The 16,498-nt window shown below is 34.8% G+C and overlaps 2 protein-coding genes across 2 annotated transcripts; both read right to left on the bottom strand.

Annotated features, from left to right (window-relative positions):
* Positions 1-314: 314 nt before the first annotated feature.
* LOC106637763 (4-vinylanisole receptor-like) lies at positions 315-3,658 on the bottom strand. Its single transcript, XM_089595528.1, has 7 exons — positions 3,311-3,658; positions 2,307-2,511; positions 1,949-2,231; positions 1,281-1,380; positions 1,085-1,195; positions 445-603; positions 315-368 (listed from the first exon to the last, which is right to left on the bottom strand). Exons 1-7 carry the CDS (start codon positions 3,656-3,658, stop codon positions 315-317), a joined length of 1,260 nt encoding a protein of 419 aa, XP_089451654.1.
* Positions 3,659-5,878: 2,220 nt separating this feature from the next.
* On the bottom strand, positions 5,879-9,598 carry LOC106637719 (uncharacterized). Its single transcript, XM_089595498.1, has 9 exons — positions 9,455-9,598; positions 9,254-9,373; positions 8,861-8,975; positions 8,120-8,384; positions 7,871-8,053; positions 6,479-6,569; positions 6,242-6,384; positions 6,020-6,158; positions 5,879-5,932 (listed from the first exon to the last, which is right to left on the bottom strand). The coding sequence occupies exons 1-9, from the start codon at positions 9,596-9,598 to the stop codon at positions 5,879-5,881; spliced, it is 1,254 nt and encodes a 417-aa protein (XP_089451624.1).
* Positions 9,599-16,498: the final 6,900 nt, after the last annotated feature.

The raw sequence follows: 16,498 nt of genomic DNA, 5'->3' as shown, positions 1-16,498 counted from the left end.
TTTTTAGCACTTGTAAATAGTATGCATCAAAGTATGAAAAAAATTCCTGAAGAGATTTTTTTCAAACTTATCTTATTACTGATCAAGAAGACGTGAGTGACCTACTTGTTATTCATCATGTAATAATGGTGGGTAAATTTTTTTTAACTAAAGATTTTATTCATCCTATTTTCTTACAAAAATTAGTTGTTTTCTAGTGGCGAAATGCTCTTTGTTATAGCATATACAGTAAAGATTTATAATCTCAAGCGTACTTAAAGTTACGATCTTTGAACACTCGTTGATCTCAGTACATGCCTGTACAATTAATTTGCCTATAACATCATTGTTCTCAACAAGTTCAAATAAGTTGCAGCCGACTTGAGTACCTGTAAATATCACATACTTGAGATATAGTTTTTAACCAGATTATACTTGTATAGCGTGTAATTTTACAAAACTTACATTGCAAAAACTACTTATCGTCAAGTTTACCATTTTGCCAGCGGTGATTTTTGCCGGCCGCTGAGTCGTTATCATGATTATCATGATCAAATCTAGGGCGCTTTTGTGGGGTAACGTGTGCCAGTCAATGGTGTATGTGACTTCGCCCACCTTTTGGCACTATATTACCAACATTTAATTGTTATTTTTCATTTGTCAAATAGTAACTGAGTATTAGTCGACGGGCCATGGGGTTCTTGTAGAAAATGAGTGCGTACGGCTTCACCACGAGTATGTAGCTTAATAATCGTTATAAACAATTTTCTTTAAAATATGTTTCAAAAATTATAATTTTAGTTTCTAAAAAAGTTCATGTTGATCTTTAATTGTTTGTTTGAACCAAAAAGATTCGTTACACTTTAAACGAGCATTTCACGAAAAAAAAAAAAATCCTTTATTTGTGTGAAACAAGCGGAATAATTTAATGACTTCTTTTTCAGGCCAATAAGCTAATAATTGGTTTCCCCTGCTACTAGTCCACACATGTGCAAATCTGTTTCACACGAACTTGATAAAAATACCCATGGTGAATCGTAGCGCAGCTATAAAAAAACTTCCCTTGGCCATGTGCATACAGACGAAATTTTGTGTATTTATTCACCGAATCCATGATTAGTTGACCAATCAGGCAAAATATGAAGATGTTGAAGGTGAAAGATACCAAAAGTACGAAGTACGTTATAATACTAATAGTTTCCCTTCTCTCCCACTCCTGAAAAAAAAAACAAAAAAAAACGAGAGAATGTAAAATAACTTATGTAATTAAGAAAAAGAAATGTTTTTCTTATCCTATTCACCGTTATGCAGAAGTACCCTAAAAAGCAAATGTTCAAGGTGCAACCGATGAACTCAACGAAACATATGGCGTTGAGATTTTGTTCCACTTTGTTGGCCAAGCTAAAACCAACAAACCAAAGAAATCGTCAACTCACGTACACCCAACGGAAAGATATTCTCGGACAGGCCTGACCACCGATTTTGTGCGTTGAGCACCACTGCCAGTGTGTAGGGTTATGTAAAGTTAGGTACGAGCAGATGCTTAACACATTGGCAGTGGCCCTCAACGCGCAAACTAGCTGATCAGGCCTGTCCGAGAATATATTTCCGTTGGTGTACAGTAGATGACCAAATATTAGCGACCCCTTCGAGGCGAAGACGCGGGTTGAGTGACACTGAAAGCATGTACTTTAGTAGGTATATGTCTTGAGTGACACTTAACCCGTAGAGGTACCGAATATCTAGCCGTCTACTGTACACTATGAGACGGCCAGATATTCCCGACCCCCTCCTACGAGTTGAGTGACACTGAAGTCATATACCGAAGTACATGCTTTCAGTGTCTCTCAACCCACGGAGGGGGTTGGGAATAAATATCTGACCGTCTAATGTACACGACTTCAGTGTCACTCAACCAGCGGAAGGGTCGCGAAACTATCGAGCTTTTAAAACCGATTAAATACGTTACTCAATAGCCCTAAGATGGCGCTCAACTATCTCCGCCATTTTCCGACTGCTCTCCGCTACAGAGGAATTTTTCTCGTTGGCGAAGTTTTTGATGAGCGCCATAACGATTTCCAACTGTCCGCATATGTGAACGACGAAAACGGCGGCGAGACTGCACGCGCTGATGGTTATGGTGTAGAGCACGTAGCCCGACGCGAACTGGATGATAAAAACGATCTCGTAGATCGGGCTGTTGTCCACATTCATCAGTCCTCGGTAAATCGGATAAGTCAGTCCTCGTGGCGCTACAAGAAAAGTCGTGATAAAATTAATTGGTTTTAAAATTTTTTAATTTCCTCTTCGTATTTAATTGTACATACAATGCGAAGAAGAATCGGCCAAGTGGGTGACGTTAGCCCCCTCGAGTCCGGGTAGTTCCTCGGTGAGATCGGCAGTCGCTAACCTTCCCGATGACAGGGGCATTATTGCGTGGTAAAAGAAGCCACCGCTGTACATGAAAGCTGCACACAGCAGGGCCAAGAATCGTCCGAGTTTGGCTTTGTTTCGCATCAGCTCCAACTCCTTCTGTACTTGGAACGAAAAAAAGAATATCGTTGCTCATATACTGAGCTTTTCTAACGTGTATAACGTATAATGAAACTGAATTTAGCCGCTAAATACTATCCAATAAATCGTCAAATACCAAATTCTATTTCATGTACCCACAAAACTAGCCCATGTCAACATCAAGGGTACGAGGTCTAGTTTTTTGCATTGAGAGAGGAAAATAGTAAAAATTATAGAGAAATTCCGGCAAAAATTACCATTTCGCACAACAAATTGGATGCAAGCTGTCAAAAAAGGAAAAAATATTGTAGTAAAATTCGATCGCTTGATAAATTTTACTCTTCCGCATCACAATTTTAACTGTTCTAACCATAATTTTTACAAACCAAACCATAATTTTAATTGTTCAAACGATAATTTTTACTGTTAAAAATAATAACTTTTTCTTTTTTTGCCAATTTACATTCGATTTACTGTGCAAAATGGTAATTTTTGTTGGAGTCTCTCTATAATTTTTATTATTTTTTTCTCTCAGTGCAGGTACACAATGTAGAAATTGGTATTTGATGTTTAGCGGTCTAGGATTCAGTGGCTAGCCAATACACCAATAAATCACTGTATGTAGCCAATAAGAATGCCAGAAAAATTATTTTTCCTAAAAAGTAATCACAAAGAATACTTATTTAAATCTCTAAGTAAACGCAAATGTGTGCAAGACGGCCATTCTCGTATCCTTAAAGAATCCTTTTACACCAAAAATCTGCGTATTGGGTAAATTCACTCTCATTATAACATACGGTATCGGATGAAACGTCACCTGGGCGTTGAGGCTCCGGTACATCTTCCAATCTTTCTCGACATGCTCAAAGCAGGCGCCAATTTCCTTGATGCTGCCGACCAAAGAGCAATACTTTCCGATGGCCATGAGGATGAAGCTCATGGGTCCTATGAGTTTCAGTTTAATCGCTGGATCGGGCTCCTCCAGAAAGGTGTGGAGAGCACACGGGATCAGTAGGAAACCGATGAGCCCGTAACAGGCGAATATAGACAGTTGACGCGAGACTCGCCAGACCAGCGAGGCGTTTTGCTCTATCGGCCATATGCCGATCGGTATGAGAAAGTACCGATTTATTTGAGTCGCGAAGTAAGACTCTTTTGCATACATTGCTCGCACTTAAAATTAGATTTGTTATGTGTCAAGCGCCAAATGGATAATTACGGCAAAATATTCAAAAACTTTTGCTACACTTGGACCTTTTATATTTTAATGAAATCTCCCGAAAGTACAGGATGGTATTTGGAAGGGTTTCGTCACTGAACTTTGACGATTCCTGTCGTAGACGCTTGTGCCTCGGATAAACATTTTTTCGAGTAACAACGTAATGGGTTAAATAACATTGGGAAATTATGCTAATCGCGTATTTCTGCTTTACGTATTAAAATGACGTCTAATCGGTATCGCGGCAGTTAAATTAATGTAAATGTAAATACAAAGTGGATCCGTACCGATCGAAAGAAGAAACAAACCATTACTATCACAAACTTCTAATATCTCTGTATCGAGGGGGTCAGTTTAATTTAATATATTTACTCGACGTGCCTGAACGTTTTAATGGATGTTTTTGACATGACGGACAACGAATGAGGATAGAGGGTTGATTCATTTTTTATACTTCCTAATGAAACCGTACGCAGTTAATTCTTCTCTGTAAGCATGTTCGTGCTAATAGTATTTGCCATAGACGCTCGATAAAAAAAAAAAAAAAAAAATAAAATGAAATAAAAATATAAGTGTATACAAAACGAACATAAAGATAATAACTTGTTATTATACTGCCATACTCGGGAAAAAAGCGTAAGTACAATGTTACTTGGGCTTTTCCCTGAGCCAACAGTTTAATTACTACAAACTATCGTGATGGCTGAATGATTTTGGAATGATAATAGTAATGCTAGTAATGACAAAGCTGATATTTGGAGGAATAAATGAAACCAATTTTTGTTGTTATCAACAAGAAAACGATAATTTGGGATCTCCACAATGTACTCAGCTAACATGTTGACTCAAATGTCAAGTAGCATGTAGTGAAACTGTAATCCATGGAATGAGCTGAGATTCTAAAAACTTAAAGCACTATACGATAAAAAATATAAGGAGCGCTTATTCTTGTTTCGATGAAATTTTAAATGAAAGCTTTTGTTATGCATTAATCGGGGTACATTTTTTTTTATTTTTTTTTTACCATACAAGTAATTAAAAATAAGTAGATGCAGTCATACCTAAGGTTCGAATTTCTATCGGGTCAACTTAGAAATCTTTTCAATCTTCGCTTCATCAACTTTGGATAGATGCAGAATCCGCGGGGGAAGGTACATGATTCGAGATTAAGGTTGAAAAAAAAAAAGGATCAGTTGGATAAGATATTATGAAAGTGGATTAATTACATGTAGTATGGATAGTAGTATTAAAAGATGTAATGGGTTAAGTGAAATAAAGACAAAAAGTATGCATATATGCTATGATTCAAGTTTTGTTGCATACAAAGCTTATCTAATCAAAGCGTTTATATTCCTACAGCACCGTACGCGCCGATCTTGTCTATGAACCAATTCACATTTAAATTTACATCAGTTTAGATTAACAATTGTGAACTCCACGGAAAATTTAAAAAACGAATTTATTTTAATGGTATCAAAAATATGTTCAGCTGAAAAAATTTAAGAATAAAAATACTTGAAAACGTCAACTGTTTTTCGTTACGGGTAATGATTGAATACGTTACTTTACAGCTTGACAAATATAGCCATCCAAACGATTTAGACGTTGAGACTTCAAAGGTAAAAAGTTCACGTCTACCAGCACTCTATTTCCGTTCGCAAGAGCGGTGCAGTGCATTGTTAATTGATTCGATAATTGCTACATCGATCGCCAGAGTTGTTTCTTTTTTTTTCTCCCGTTCGTGATTCTTTCAATAATTGATGAAAGCTTCGAAGCGTGCGCGTACCCCGCTCTCTATGCCTTTTATGTATTTCATGAAAATCGGCTGTTAAAGAATATCTCCCGAGTAACGGTGTTTTCAAGTACTTGAGAAATCGTTTGTATTTTTTTACAGTATCATGAAAATTGATTGCTCTTAAAAATATAATGCATTAAAAATTATTTTGATACATAAAAAAAAGAGGATAAAACATCTAAAAAGTGCAAACAATAGTAATGTTGATTGGCCACACGACTATATTAGATATTGTTTTTGTTAATTGCTCAGTCACGTGAATAATTTTTGAATGCACCAAAAAAGAGTAAGTAAAAGCAAATTATTAATATCAAATCACCTGAATTGGTACACAGGAAAAAGTGCATTGGTTATACATTGATACGATTACACTATTTTTGAATAGACATTAAAACTGCAAAGTACGATATGGATGCTTTCAAAATCTGCAAAATGTAGAGTTTAATTTGTTATTAATATACGTTTGCACAGTAAAAATAATACCGAAGCCCGTAAATTCTTGCTGTTCTTACCGAGATAAAGTTTTGCAAATCCAGCACAAACAATTTACCGCACGTCAGGCAACTCGGAGTTTGACTTTTCATCATTATCAACACCAATAATTTTTTAGCTTTCATCGGTATGTCCTGTCTGTACCAATCGAGCTCGCAACTTCATGCATACAGAAATGAGATTTTTTATTATTTTGCCGCAAATTGTACTGATGAATATCTCCTATCTTCTAGTGTACGTACCAAGAGTCATAGATAAGCGAACTGTGATCTTTGACAAGCTGGCCAGGATAATTGCAGTATAAGATGACGAGAAATTGACCAATTGTGAAAAATGCGAATCTCAATGCAACGTCATAGTCTCCCTTATGCTTGTTAACGACCGTCTAAGGGTAACACATGGTAGTATTAATATATGCGGTTGCTACATTTTTTTAAACGAATTTCTGTAACATTTTAAAAGGTACAACTAATTATTACCTCTAACTCTGTAAAAGTAGCATTTGCAAGTGTGATCGAAACTACAAGCAGATTGACGATCGTGCACAGCGAATCGAGCTCGTCTGTAAATCTGGGGGTCATTTGAAAAAATAATTTTTTCTGTCCAAAAATTTGCACAATGAAGAATTAAGAGGATTTAAAACCCCGGTTTTCAAAGTTCAATCCGGATGTATCAGCGTAATATCTTTGTTTATTCATTTAGAAATTTATGTAATGGATCTAAATTTTGCTATTACCAAAATCACATCCAAATTTTATTTAAGGATTACATACAATCATCGCATTCAATTCAAAGTTACCATTATTGCATTAATTTAATGAAATTTTTTCAATAAAAATGTTAATAAAAATTTTTAAAACATAATAATGATAGCAAGAGTGAGTACTTATAAGTTAAATTTATATAAAAAAAAAAAAACACACCAAGTTTTTACGTTCAAGAAGCGAATCATACATTTTAAATATAATATATTAAAAAGCATGCATAGTTAAAATGTTTTAGCAGGACTTGGCTGAATTTTTGTAATTTTATTTTAGTTTCTTTGAGTAAATAGCATTAATTGGATTTTGTTTTATTTCGCATGTGGATGATGAAAATAATAATAAAAGGTAATTTCTGCCAAGGTATCATTTAAAGTAATATATTTTAATTAATAGGTGGGTGCAGTATTAAATTCAGCTATAAACTTTCATTTCTGGCTTTAGATGATTGCGTCAAGTGCTATTGTGTATTCTAATCTAGACTTTCTGTCACGGAATTTAAGGTATTTAAGGGTTGATCCTTTAATAATGTTACAAACAAGAACAAAAGCTCTAATTTTTTACAAAGAAAATAATTCTCTTTTTTTTTAATAGGAATACTGTTGTGTTTAAAAAGATCATGAATTTTAAGAAAAAATATTTCAATTTCGTGAAATACAGCACTTAAAATTTTTTTTCTCTTTCTTCGTATAATCTATGAATAAAATTTTAGAACATAATCTCGAAAAACTTTTCATTTTCAAGTTAACTAGAATTAAAAAAAATCTTTGTTTACTGTAACCATCTACATCACTAAGATTACTTTCAACAGGTGTTTGCGCCATTTTTTGAAAAAAGCCTCGGAAATTTATCGCTCTTGATTGGAGGCCATATCATAAATTAGTTTTCGGAGGATTTCACCCCGTAATTTTGCACGTCAATCTCATCTCAAATTTCCCATCATTATACATGATAACCCTTTTTCGCCTCGAAAAGTCTCTCAAAAAGTTTGAAAAAAATCCATTTATAGGAAATACTTCAATTCGCATGGCAATAAATCATATTGTAATAATGTAATAATTATCTCGATATTGTTTTGATAAAATGACTTTTCTACTAGAAAACTAGTACGCATCGCGAAAGCCCCCGATTTTTCGAATGACTGGACGGACGATACTCAACTCCAAGGCGCGTTTGTGGACGACTATGCTGTTGGCGATTCTGCGGTAAACCAAACTCTGCCGGTGTCCCAGCGACTCCTCGGTCGCCGCTCCCGCATGGCCCGATTCCTCGATGGAATTGTGCAGCTCGACCCTGCGAACGCATATAGGTAGAAACAATAACCTGCCGTACACTCCCCTGCATACGCCTATGACTTACACGACGATTTTGAAAAGTGCACACGCGTGCTGGGCAAAGTTGAACAGGAGAGTGTCGAAGCCTATGATGATGAGCATCGACACAAGATCGAGTACAAAGCCGTGGACGAGGATGAAGTTGAAGTGGTCCTCGATCCTGGGGATGTTGTACTTTACGTAGCGGATGGGGTGTCGCGGCCGCGACTCGTTCAACGGAATCAGCGCGTCCAGCGCGTGGGGGATGAATGCCATCGAGTTGTAAAAGCACACCGAAAAACACATGTACACTGCATGAAATTATCAATCAATATTTACATATCTTTGATCCCTGTTGAATTCTGTTATACACGCGGTTTCATTGGGCGTCACTTTTGTTAAAATTTTTTTTTTTTTTAGTAAATATGTGAAAACATCATCATTTCCACACTGAGAGAAAGAATAATAAAAATTACTGTGCTAGAATGGTAATCTGGTATCTGGGAACTTTTTACTTTGGCCAACATAATTTTTACTATTCTCGACACTGATTTCTATTGTCCAAATGGTAAAAATCACTGTACTTGCAACAAAAATTACAGTCCTAAATATTAAAAATCTCTAGACGACCGAACAGTACCAGATTGCCGTTCCAGCACAGTAATTTTCAAATTATTTTCATTTAGTGTAACGTAATCGTTATACCGAAAGACTTTCTTTTTTTTGCCTTTTGATAATAACAAATTAGCAAAAATGTCCCCCCACCACGTAGAGTTTGTATGCTTGCCAAAATACAAGGTGTTAAATTTTCGCCCCGTGTCCGAATAATCGTGCAGCACGCGTAGACTCTTGTTTTTGAAGCACGAAAAGTCACGGTTGATGGTTTCCAATATTTTTCTGGCCTGCAGGGAAAAGAGTTTTATACTAAACAAAGCGATCGACCAGATGACGAGACTAAAGTTTCAAGAGCTCGCCCAGAGCAAATTAAAGACTAAAAAATTCTCTAATATCATTAATATAACTTCATAAGAGTTAAAAATGTGAAAAAACTATTCTTTTTCTTTTAAGCTAAAAAGACTGTAGACCAACGTCATTTTAGTCGTGAATTTTTTTTTTTGGTTTCTCAAAAATGCTCTGGGCGAGTGCTCGAAACTTCAGACTCGTGAAAGATGTTGATGACCTTGTTTGCTTTGACAGCGATGTGCACGAACTTTGTGAGGAACTGCGAGTAATACAGTAAACTTGGCATGCACACCAAGAAGTAGTGGAGCTGATGTCGCACTTCGTACGTCTTTAAAATCTAGTGCGAGGAAACAGTTGGTTGTTATATATTGTTTGAGATTTTGTCAAGTATGGTATATACAGTGGGATTATTCGTTACATGTGGTATCAGGATGGTCGAGACAGCCAGCACTGTTGCCACGCGGAAAATCACTTTGTTCCTGGCGCCTTGAAGAGGCCACAGGCCAAACATTCGCAGACAAATCCGGCTGTGCACGTAGTACGCGCTGTCCCAGATTTCCATGTTTGTCTCGATTTTTTTACCAAACATGATTTCTTCAAGTCAATGCCGTTAATTTTTATTAAAAATCACATCAACTTTAATCACGGTTATTTGAGCAATGAGTACGGAAAAACTGAATTCACGATACGTTGTAAAAATTTCCTTTGTAGAGGCCTACGGAGTGAAAGTAATATTTTTTAGAATGTTTTTACGCTTCAATATTTAAAGTTTATTGATTATCGAAGGGATTTTTATTGATCTTTATTGAAACTGAAAAAAAAAGTTTCTGAATTGTTTCAATCGTGACGATAAATTTTGTCTCTTATGAATGTTACGAGCATATTGATTTTTGGGTCAATTTATGGATGTTTGAGTGGAACAATTTAAAAATTTCAAGAAGCGAGTACAATGTCAAATTTTTTGCAATCTCGTATCCAAATGTGACTGTATTTGCAGTACTGTCATGAACGTACGTTCGTCTTGAACATTTTCCAACTTTGGTGCACATTTACAATGGTATCACAATTGCAGTTTTACTAGCTTTATGTCATTACCGTAAGCTTTTATACCGTAACCCACTTGGGTTTTTTTTTTTTTTTTTTTTTTTTTTTTTTTTTTTTTTTCCCATGTAAATGAACATGCAATTTCCGAAAACAGTGGCCAGGGTAAGCAACTCTTGTAGACCTCAAATAATTAAAAAAAAAACTAGGGATTAATTTTAAACACTAAATTTTGGAAACTCCACTAAATATAGGTAACTTTTTTTTACACTCTGTGAAAAATATAATTTTTTCGCACTTTTATACTATAATCTGTGATAAATACGATATATCTTTCATGTTAAAAACAATACTGGAAATATCAATTTTCTCCAGCCACTATTGTTATAAACAAATTACGAGAAAAAAATATAATGTAGTTACGTCTAAACTTATTGAAACATTTCCTCAGATGCAGCTTAATTACTATTGAAAGTAAACAACTATATGTATATCACGCAACCTTAACGTATAGTACACTGAGCAAAAATTAATAACTTAACAATTACTTTTGAAAAATCCAATAAAAATCATACACGTGTATCAACATGTACTTAACTGTGGTGTTTGCGCAATCGTTTGCATACAAGAATCCACGTGATATTCTCCCTTTTTGTTCGGTATACTTTGTTAAGGATCACAAATAAACGAGAATCCAACTGAGCAGTTCCTCTGAACGAACAATGGCCTAACTGACGTGGTCTGTTCAAGATATAAAGCCGTTAAAGGGTGCGCTTTACGCTCGATTTAAACAATTAAATGCAATGTAAAATTAAAGAAAGACAATGTCCCTCTCTTCACGAGAAATATGTATTCCGCGAATCGACCACGTGATTTATTCAGGTGGCAATATAATTACATGCTAGCTTTGAAACATTGTCTATAGACAATATACGCACAAGCTCACTCGCAGTTTACGTAAGCCTACTTAGTAAGACAGTTCCATTCATTTGTAATGTTTCTTGGTGATGGGTAATACTTTTCAAAGAGTAATATGTTTTAAGGGGTGAAAAAACATCAAAAGTATATTTTTTTACTAATACAAAAATAAATGGAATACATGATATTCCCTGATACTCAAGGTATTTTTGAACAAAGGTGACAATTTCTGTTTAAAATTTTCAACAAAAAGGTTAAAAAATGCTAGTTATGCTTTTGAAATCTACGAAAACATAAGGCAGCAAATTATTTGTAAATGTTCCCATGATCGTATGATAATAGTCTTGTTTTAGAATGACCTTTAAAACAAGTTTGTGTGTTTTTATGTTGTTTAAAATAAAAAGGTGGTTTAGTACTGGATCAAAATGTTGCAGACCATCATTTGACGTTTAAGAGAACGTTGTTTGTAAAGTCAAACTATACTATGGTGAAAATTCAGTGACGGAGTCCTTGAAGTAAAAATCAAGAAAAAAATGTGTTTGAAAAATGATTTTTTATAACTCTGAACTGTGTGGCACCTCAAAAAATATAAGCTGATGTTCTTAATCGAAATATGTCAAGATATACGTGAATATAACATTTTTAGGTATTTAGTATTTTTTGGAACCTTCGGTATGAACGGTATGAAAAAAAAAGATGTAAAACTAAGATAAATAATTAACCTCATGGCAACAAAATGAAGGAATCAACAAAGGTCTTATATGTAACATTCAAATATTTTAAGACTAAAGAGACTAAATTATTACTTTGTTGCAATTAGTTTATTGCATCAATATAGAAATTTATTGATCTAGGTACACACATCCACTGTAAGTAAAAAAAAAATACATTGTTTATAACTCCATATTTTTAACTTTGAATTTTTTTTATTTATGTGATCTTTGCTTTTGTTAATTTAAAAATATTTTCTTTTAAGTTTCACGATTTTATAAAGTGGAAATTAAATAGCTCGCAAATATTTTATCAATAGTAAAATTTTAATTAAAATCAAAATAAAACTTACAAATACAAAGAAGTGCAAGCTTTATATGTTTTTAAGGATAAATAATTAGTTTTATGCAATGTGCGTCAATTGAGCATTTACTTAATTCTATCATTAACACAGTTTTTTACAGAAAACTCATTACAGTTTGAAGAGGTCCGTGAAGTATAAACCTTCCCGGGTGACCATAGAACCAATTTTTTATTCATCCTTCCCGAGAAAGAAGTGCCTGCGCGATGTGATATAGCTCTGTAAAAAGAAGGTATGCGTACGTCAGATACAATTAGAACCCATAGATTCTATAGCATGGAGAGGGTACAAGGAAAATATAATTATACGTTTGAAAAACCTTACGTGGTTTTTTCTCTGTGCAAACACAGAGCAAGTATTTCAAAAGCTTCGAGTGTAGAAAAAAAAGGAAAGAAAGGGTTAAAGGTATACCCTGCGGTTATGTTCAAAGGAAAAAAAAAGTATTTTTATAACAATAATACAAAAATTTTATCTCTTAAAGTCGAAACTTTAATGATCAATAGAATTTTTACACAAAAAGTTTTACTACAAACTTCTACGCCTACAAAATACTTTGAAAGTTTAGTCATATTTACTTGATAATTTTATAACACATGACAACGTAGTTTTCTCAGCGAATTGTTAGTAAAAAATTAATTTTCCCCTGATTTGTTTCTTTTGAAAGATAAATAAATAAAGACATATATTTCTAGTGTCAGAGACAACAAGGAGGGTAATATTGCAGAAAACTTAGCATGAACTTCTGAGTAAATAACAAATTGGACAGCTACAAGAATCATAAATTAATATAGATAGTAGGTGTTTAGTAAAAGAACATAGCAGGATAAAGCTTGTGGAGTTAAAGAAAGAAGACTTTTTTGGCATACTGTAGACTAGCGGCCCCCTGTCTCGGCTTCGCCCGAGACTTACTAAATGGAACACCGTAGTGTGTTGACATGTAATGTGAAGCGTTTTCAGTTAGAAATTTTACATTTATTCCTGACACTTCTCAGTACGAAAATCTTCTTACTAAAAATATATTTGGTCGCAATCTCTACAGTTTATTTGGTCAAATAATAAGCTGTAAAAATTAAAAAAAAAATAATTATGCTGAAAATTACCGTGCGTTCCTTATGCCATAAAATAATCGTTGTCCATAAGGTTGATTTGCAGTTGCTCCCGTGTAATTTATGAAAAGGGTTATTTTTTTAAGATGTTAAGATTTCAAACTCCCAAAAATATGTATTAAAAAAAATTTTTTTCTCTTATCTCACAACTTTATTACCAGAGCAACAAAGTCCTGGAACTTAATCTCTACATTTTTTATTGCCACAAAAATACAAATATATTTTCTTCTTATTTGATGAATTTGGATCTTTAAAGATTTCAGAGATTGCTGTGAGGGTACAATGAAAAGCTGATCCCTCACGTAACGGATTCTTTGTTTGTCGATTTTGAGGTTGCTGTTCCAATCTCGATAAATTTTCTGCGTCAGTTTCTTGACGCCTAAGTAAAATTGTATTTATTAGATACACTTGAAGTTTTTCTTCCGATTCACCCTCTTGCGACTTTTGGCATGCTTAAAATTTTTGTGACCCCTAAAAGCTGTTTTCTGTCAACTTTGTTAAGTTCTACTATATTTGTTGGCAAGGTAGTTCGACGTCCGATGGCCCTAAAAAAGACCGGTGAGCTTCTTAAGTTAACTCTTTCTTGACTGCAGTTAACAGCAATTGTGACCTGGATACCTCAGGGTGATCTTCTCTGGCCTGCTGTTGAAGACCCAGACTGATCGGGAAAAAAATTACAAGTCCGAAGCATTGGGGCTAGTTGTTGGGATCTTTCCCAACGTCTCCTGGTATAACGTCGAAGACGTTGGTGTCTAAAGCACCTTTTTTATTTGCAGATTCAGTTGTTTTGGTGATCTAAGGTGGAGAGATTAGTAGAGATTGGTTCGTGATGCTTGCCCGTTGGAGACTCCCGTTGGCTCAAGTTTTTTTTTCCATCATAGCTGTTAGGTTCGCCCAGCGCAGACCTTGGAGAGGATCAGTGATTCCTGGTTGAATGCTTAGAGTCGAGAGGGTACTCGGGTAATATAGGGTCGTCGGTCACCGGGGTTCCCAACCTTGCTTAGGTGGCCCTTAAAAGAACCGATGAGATTGAAGGTTAAGTAATGAACGTAAATACTTATATTGGCCCTGAAAAAGGCCAGTGGTGAAATTTCTAGTTATTCCTTATTATTATTCTTGATGATGGAGAGCCAGCTGCGGGTAGCTTGACTCTTACCCCCGAAGTCTCTGTGGACGGAGATTGTGATGGAGGGAGGTGCGCCGCTGACCAAAGAATATCTCGTCTTCAGGTCGTTCCCCGGATAACCAACCGCTCATCGTTAGTCGGGACAGTGGGACAGGAAAATACCTTCTCTGTATAGGTATAATGCCGTTGGAACGACACTGCTAAGGTGTATTGAAGGTAGCTAACTATGAAAATATCTGACAATAAGTGCAGGAATAATGAAAGTGAAAGAAAAATGCAGGATAATGAAAAACAAAAAACAATTGAATCGTAATGCAGAAACAATGCATCAGGAAATAAATAGTGGATAAAATCAAAGAAATCTATACGCGGGCATCAATAGTAAAGGTCACAATTAAAAATAAAAAGTTACAAAAATTTTGCAACAAGGCAAGTTTGCGGATTTTCTGAGCCAACCCTTGGTCTGTATGTACACTGGAGAATAAAAAAAAAGAAAAAAAAAAATCCCAATTTGATACCAAATAATCATTTGTTCCTATTGTATAGAAAAGTAAAGTTTTTCAAGAAAAGCCTGTGTAATCATTAATGTATTACAAAAAGTGGATTGACATTTCAAAAGTTGGCAGAGTAGAACATATTGTGTAGTACTGTATTTATCAGTATTCATGTGAGCTAGTTTTCGTTAAAAATGGAATCAAGTATTATTTTCACTACTGAGCATGTAACAATTGGGAAAATTGTGTATCTTTCGTAATATACATAGATTTATCATAATTTGAAAATATTATATTGTAATAGAGACCCCTTATACAGTCTCTTAGTGGAAAATTTCAAACTTCGCTTGTTGAAAATATTCAAAATTTGTTTGCACCAAAAATAAATGACTTAAACGTGATCATAATTATTGTTCTGGTAAAAATAGAACACATTTTTATAGAACAGCCATGGATAAATCAATGCCATAATGTGTATTATCTAAAAATAAAGCCTGAAAAATTATCTGAAACAGATTTTTTAGCCTCTGATTTTTTGTTTGTGCAAATACCATTAGGTTTGAATCAACGTTAAAACCTAAAAAAAAAAAAAAAAATTTGTTGTTCACACAAAATGATAAATTAATGATTAAAAATCTTACGTAGCCAGCTTTTGCTTACTACTCGAAATTCGTGTACTGCACTCTTAGCGAGCAAAGACATTGGCCTGAAATAACCGATTTGCATATATTTTGACAATACGACTCCTGGTCTCCACGTATCCATCCCAACGGCTGATAAAGTGGCATCCTCCTTTCTTCTCCTACATGTATCAGATTCGATGCTAAAAGTATATGCAGTGCAAGTACATTCAATACAAACTAACTCGATAAAAACTCACAAAATCATGCGGTAGCAGTGATAGTACTAACATTATACAGTAAAATTCCACCAGTGCAGACCATAACACTTCTTTGTTAAATTTTATTGTTTTATGTGATCACTGTGCACCGGTGGTCCTTTCGGTTTCAGGGGGCGCGGCAAGCTGCATCTTGTTGTAGTACCTAACGACTTACAGTATAACTATATATTTGCTACGAGCCTTCCATATGCACGGAACTGCGTCGTATTTTCTCGAAATGTCGACTTTGCAGATATGTATGAGTAGGGAGAGCACGACTGCTTTATTAGAAAAGTTCTTGCATTGATTTGGTATTTTTGTAAAAGTGTTAAGTATGCCCCTCTTGAAGATAACGAGAAAATCCTTAAACTGCATTCGCTGGATCAACTTTATTGTTCTGACACTGTAAATATTTTTCTATTACACTTGACCAAATGCCGTTAATATAAATTAAAAAAGTTTTTCTTAAACTGCATCCCTAACCACTTATTATCCATGACAATTATTTATGCATTTGTAACTATCCTTATTTAGCGCTTTTATTTTATTTCTCAAACGTTTGAGTATAATAGTACAAAAGTTTCGCTAGTATTGCTCAATCACGCGTAATATCCAATGCGGATACATAATATGAAACGCCGGGAGGGTCGTAACTTCTTTTGCGTCTCAATTTTTTCCGTTTATTGATCTACCGGAAGGACGGTTTCTACGCCGTTCTAGAAACTGCAGTTGTTCTTGCAGTGTTTCTTTAAAAAACATTTTTGTTATGGATCATCAATGTTTATTGTCGTAAAATAAAACGTGTAAGTAGTATCATAGTTTTTT

Source organism: Copidosoma floridanum, unplaced genomic scaffold (genome assembly GCF_036245765.1).
Source record: "Copidosoma floridanum isolate Cflo_tuat_1 unplaced genomic scaffold, Cflo_Japanese_pri ptg000025l, whole genome shotgun sequence".
In the NCBI taxonomy this organism is placed as follows: domain Eukaryota; kingdom Metazoa; phylum Arthropoda; class Insecta; order Hymenoptera; family Encyrtidae; genus Copidosoma; species Copidosoma floridanum.
This window is presented reverse-complemented; position numbering and strand designations above follow the sequence as displayed.

Coding starts and splice junctions, on each gene's coding strand:
- LOC106637763 (XM_089595528.1), bottom strand. CDS start 3,658: ATGTATGCAAAAGAGTCTTACTTCGCGACTCAAATAAATCGGTACTTT. Junction 2,232..2,306: donor GGCCGATTCTTCTTCGCATT/GTATGTACAATT, acceptor CTTTTCTTGTAG/CGCCACGAGGACTGACTTAT. Junction 1,381..1,948: donor CGCCATCTTAGGGCTATTGA/GTAACGTATTTA, acceptor TGTTGGTTTTAG/CTTGGCCAACAAAGTGGAAC.
- LOC106637719 (XM_089595498.1), bottom strand. CDS start 9,598: ATGGAAATCTGGGACAGCGCGTACTACGTGCACAGCCGGATTTGTCTG. Junction 8,054..8,119: donor GCACTTTTCAAAATCGTCGT/GTAAGTCATAGG, acceptor ATGCGTTCGCAG/GGTCGAGCTGCACAATTCCA. Junction 6,385..6,478: donor CTACTTTTACAGAGTTAGAG/GTAATAATTAGT, acceptor TGTTACCCTTAG/ACGGTCGTTAACAAGCATAA.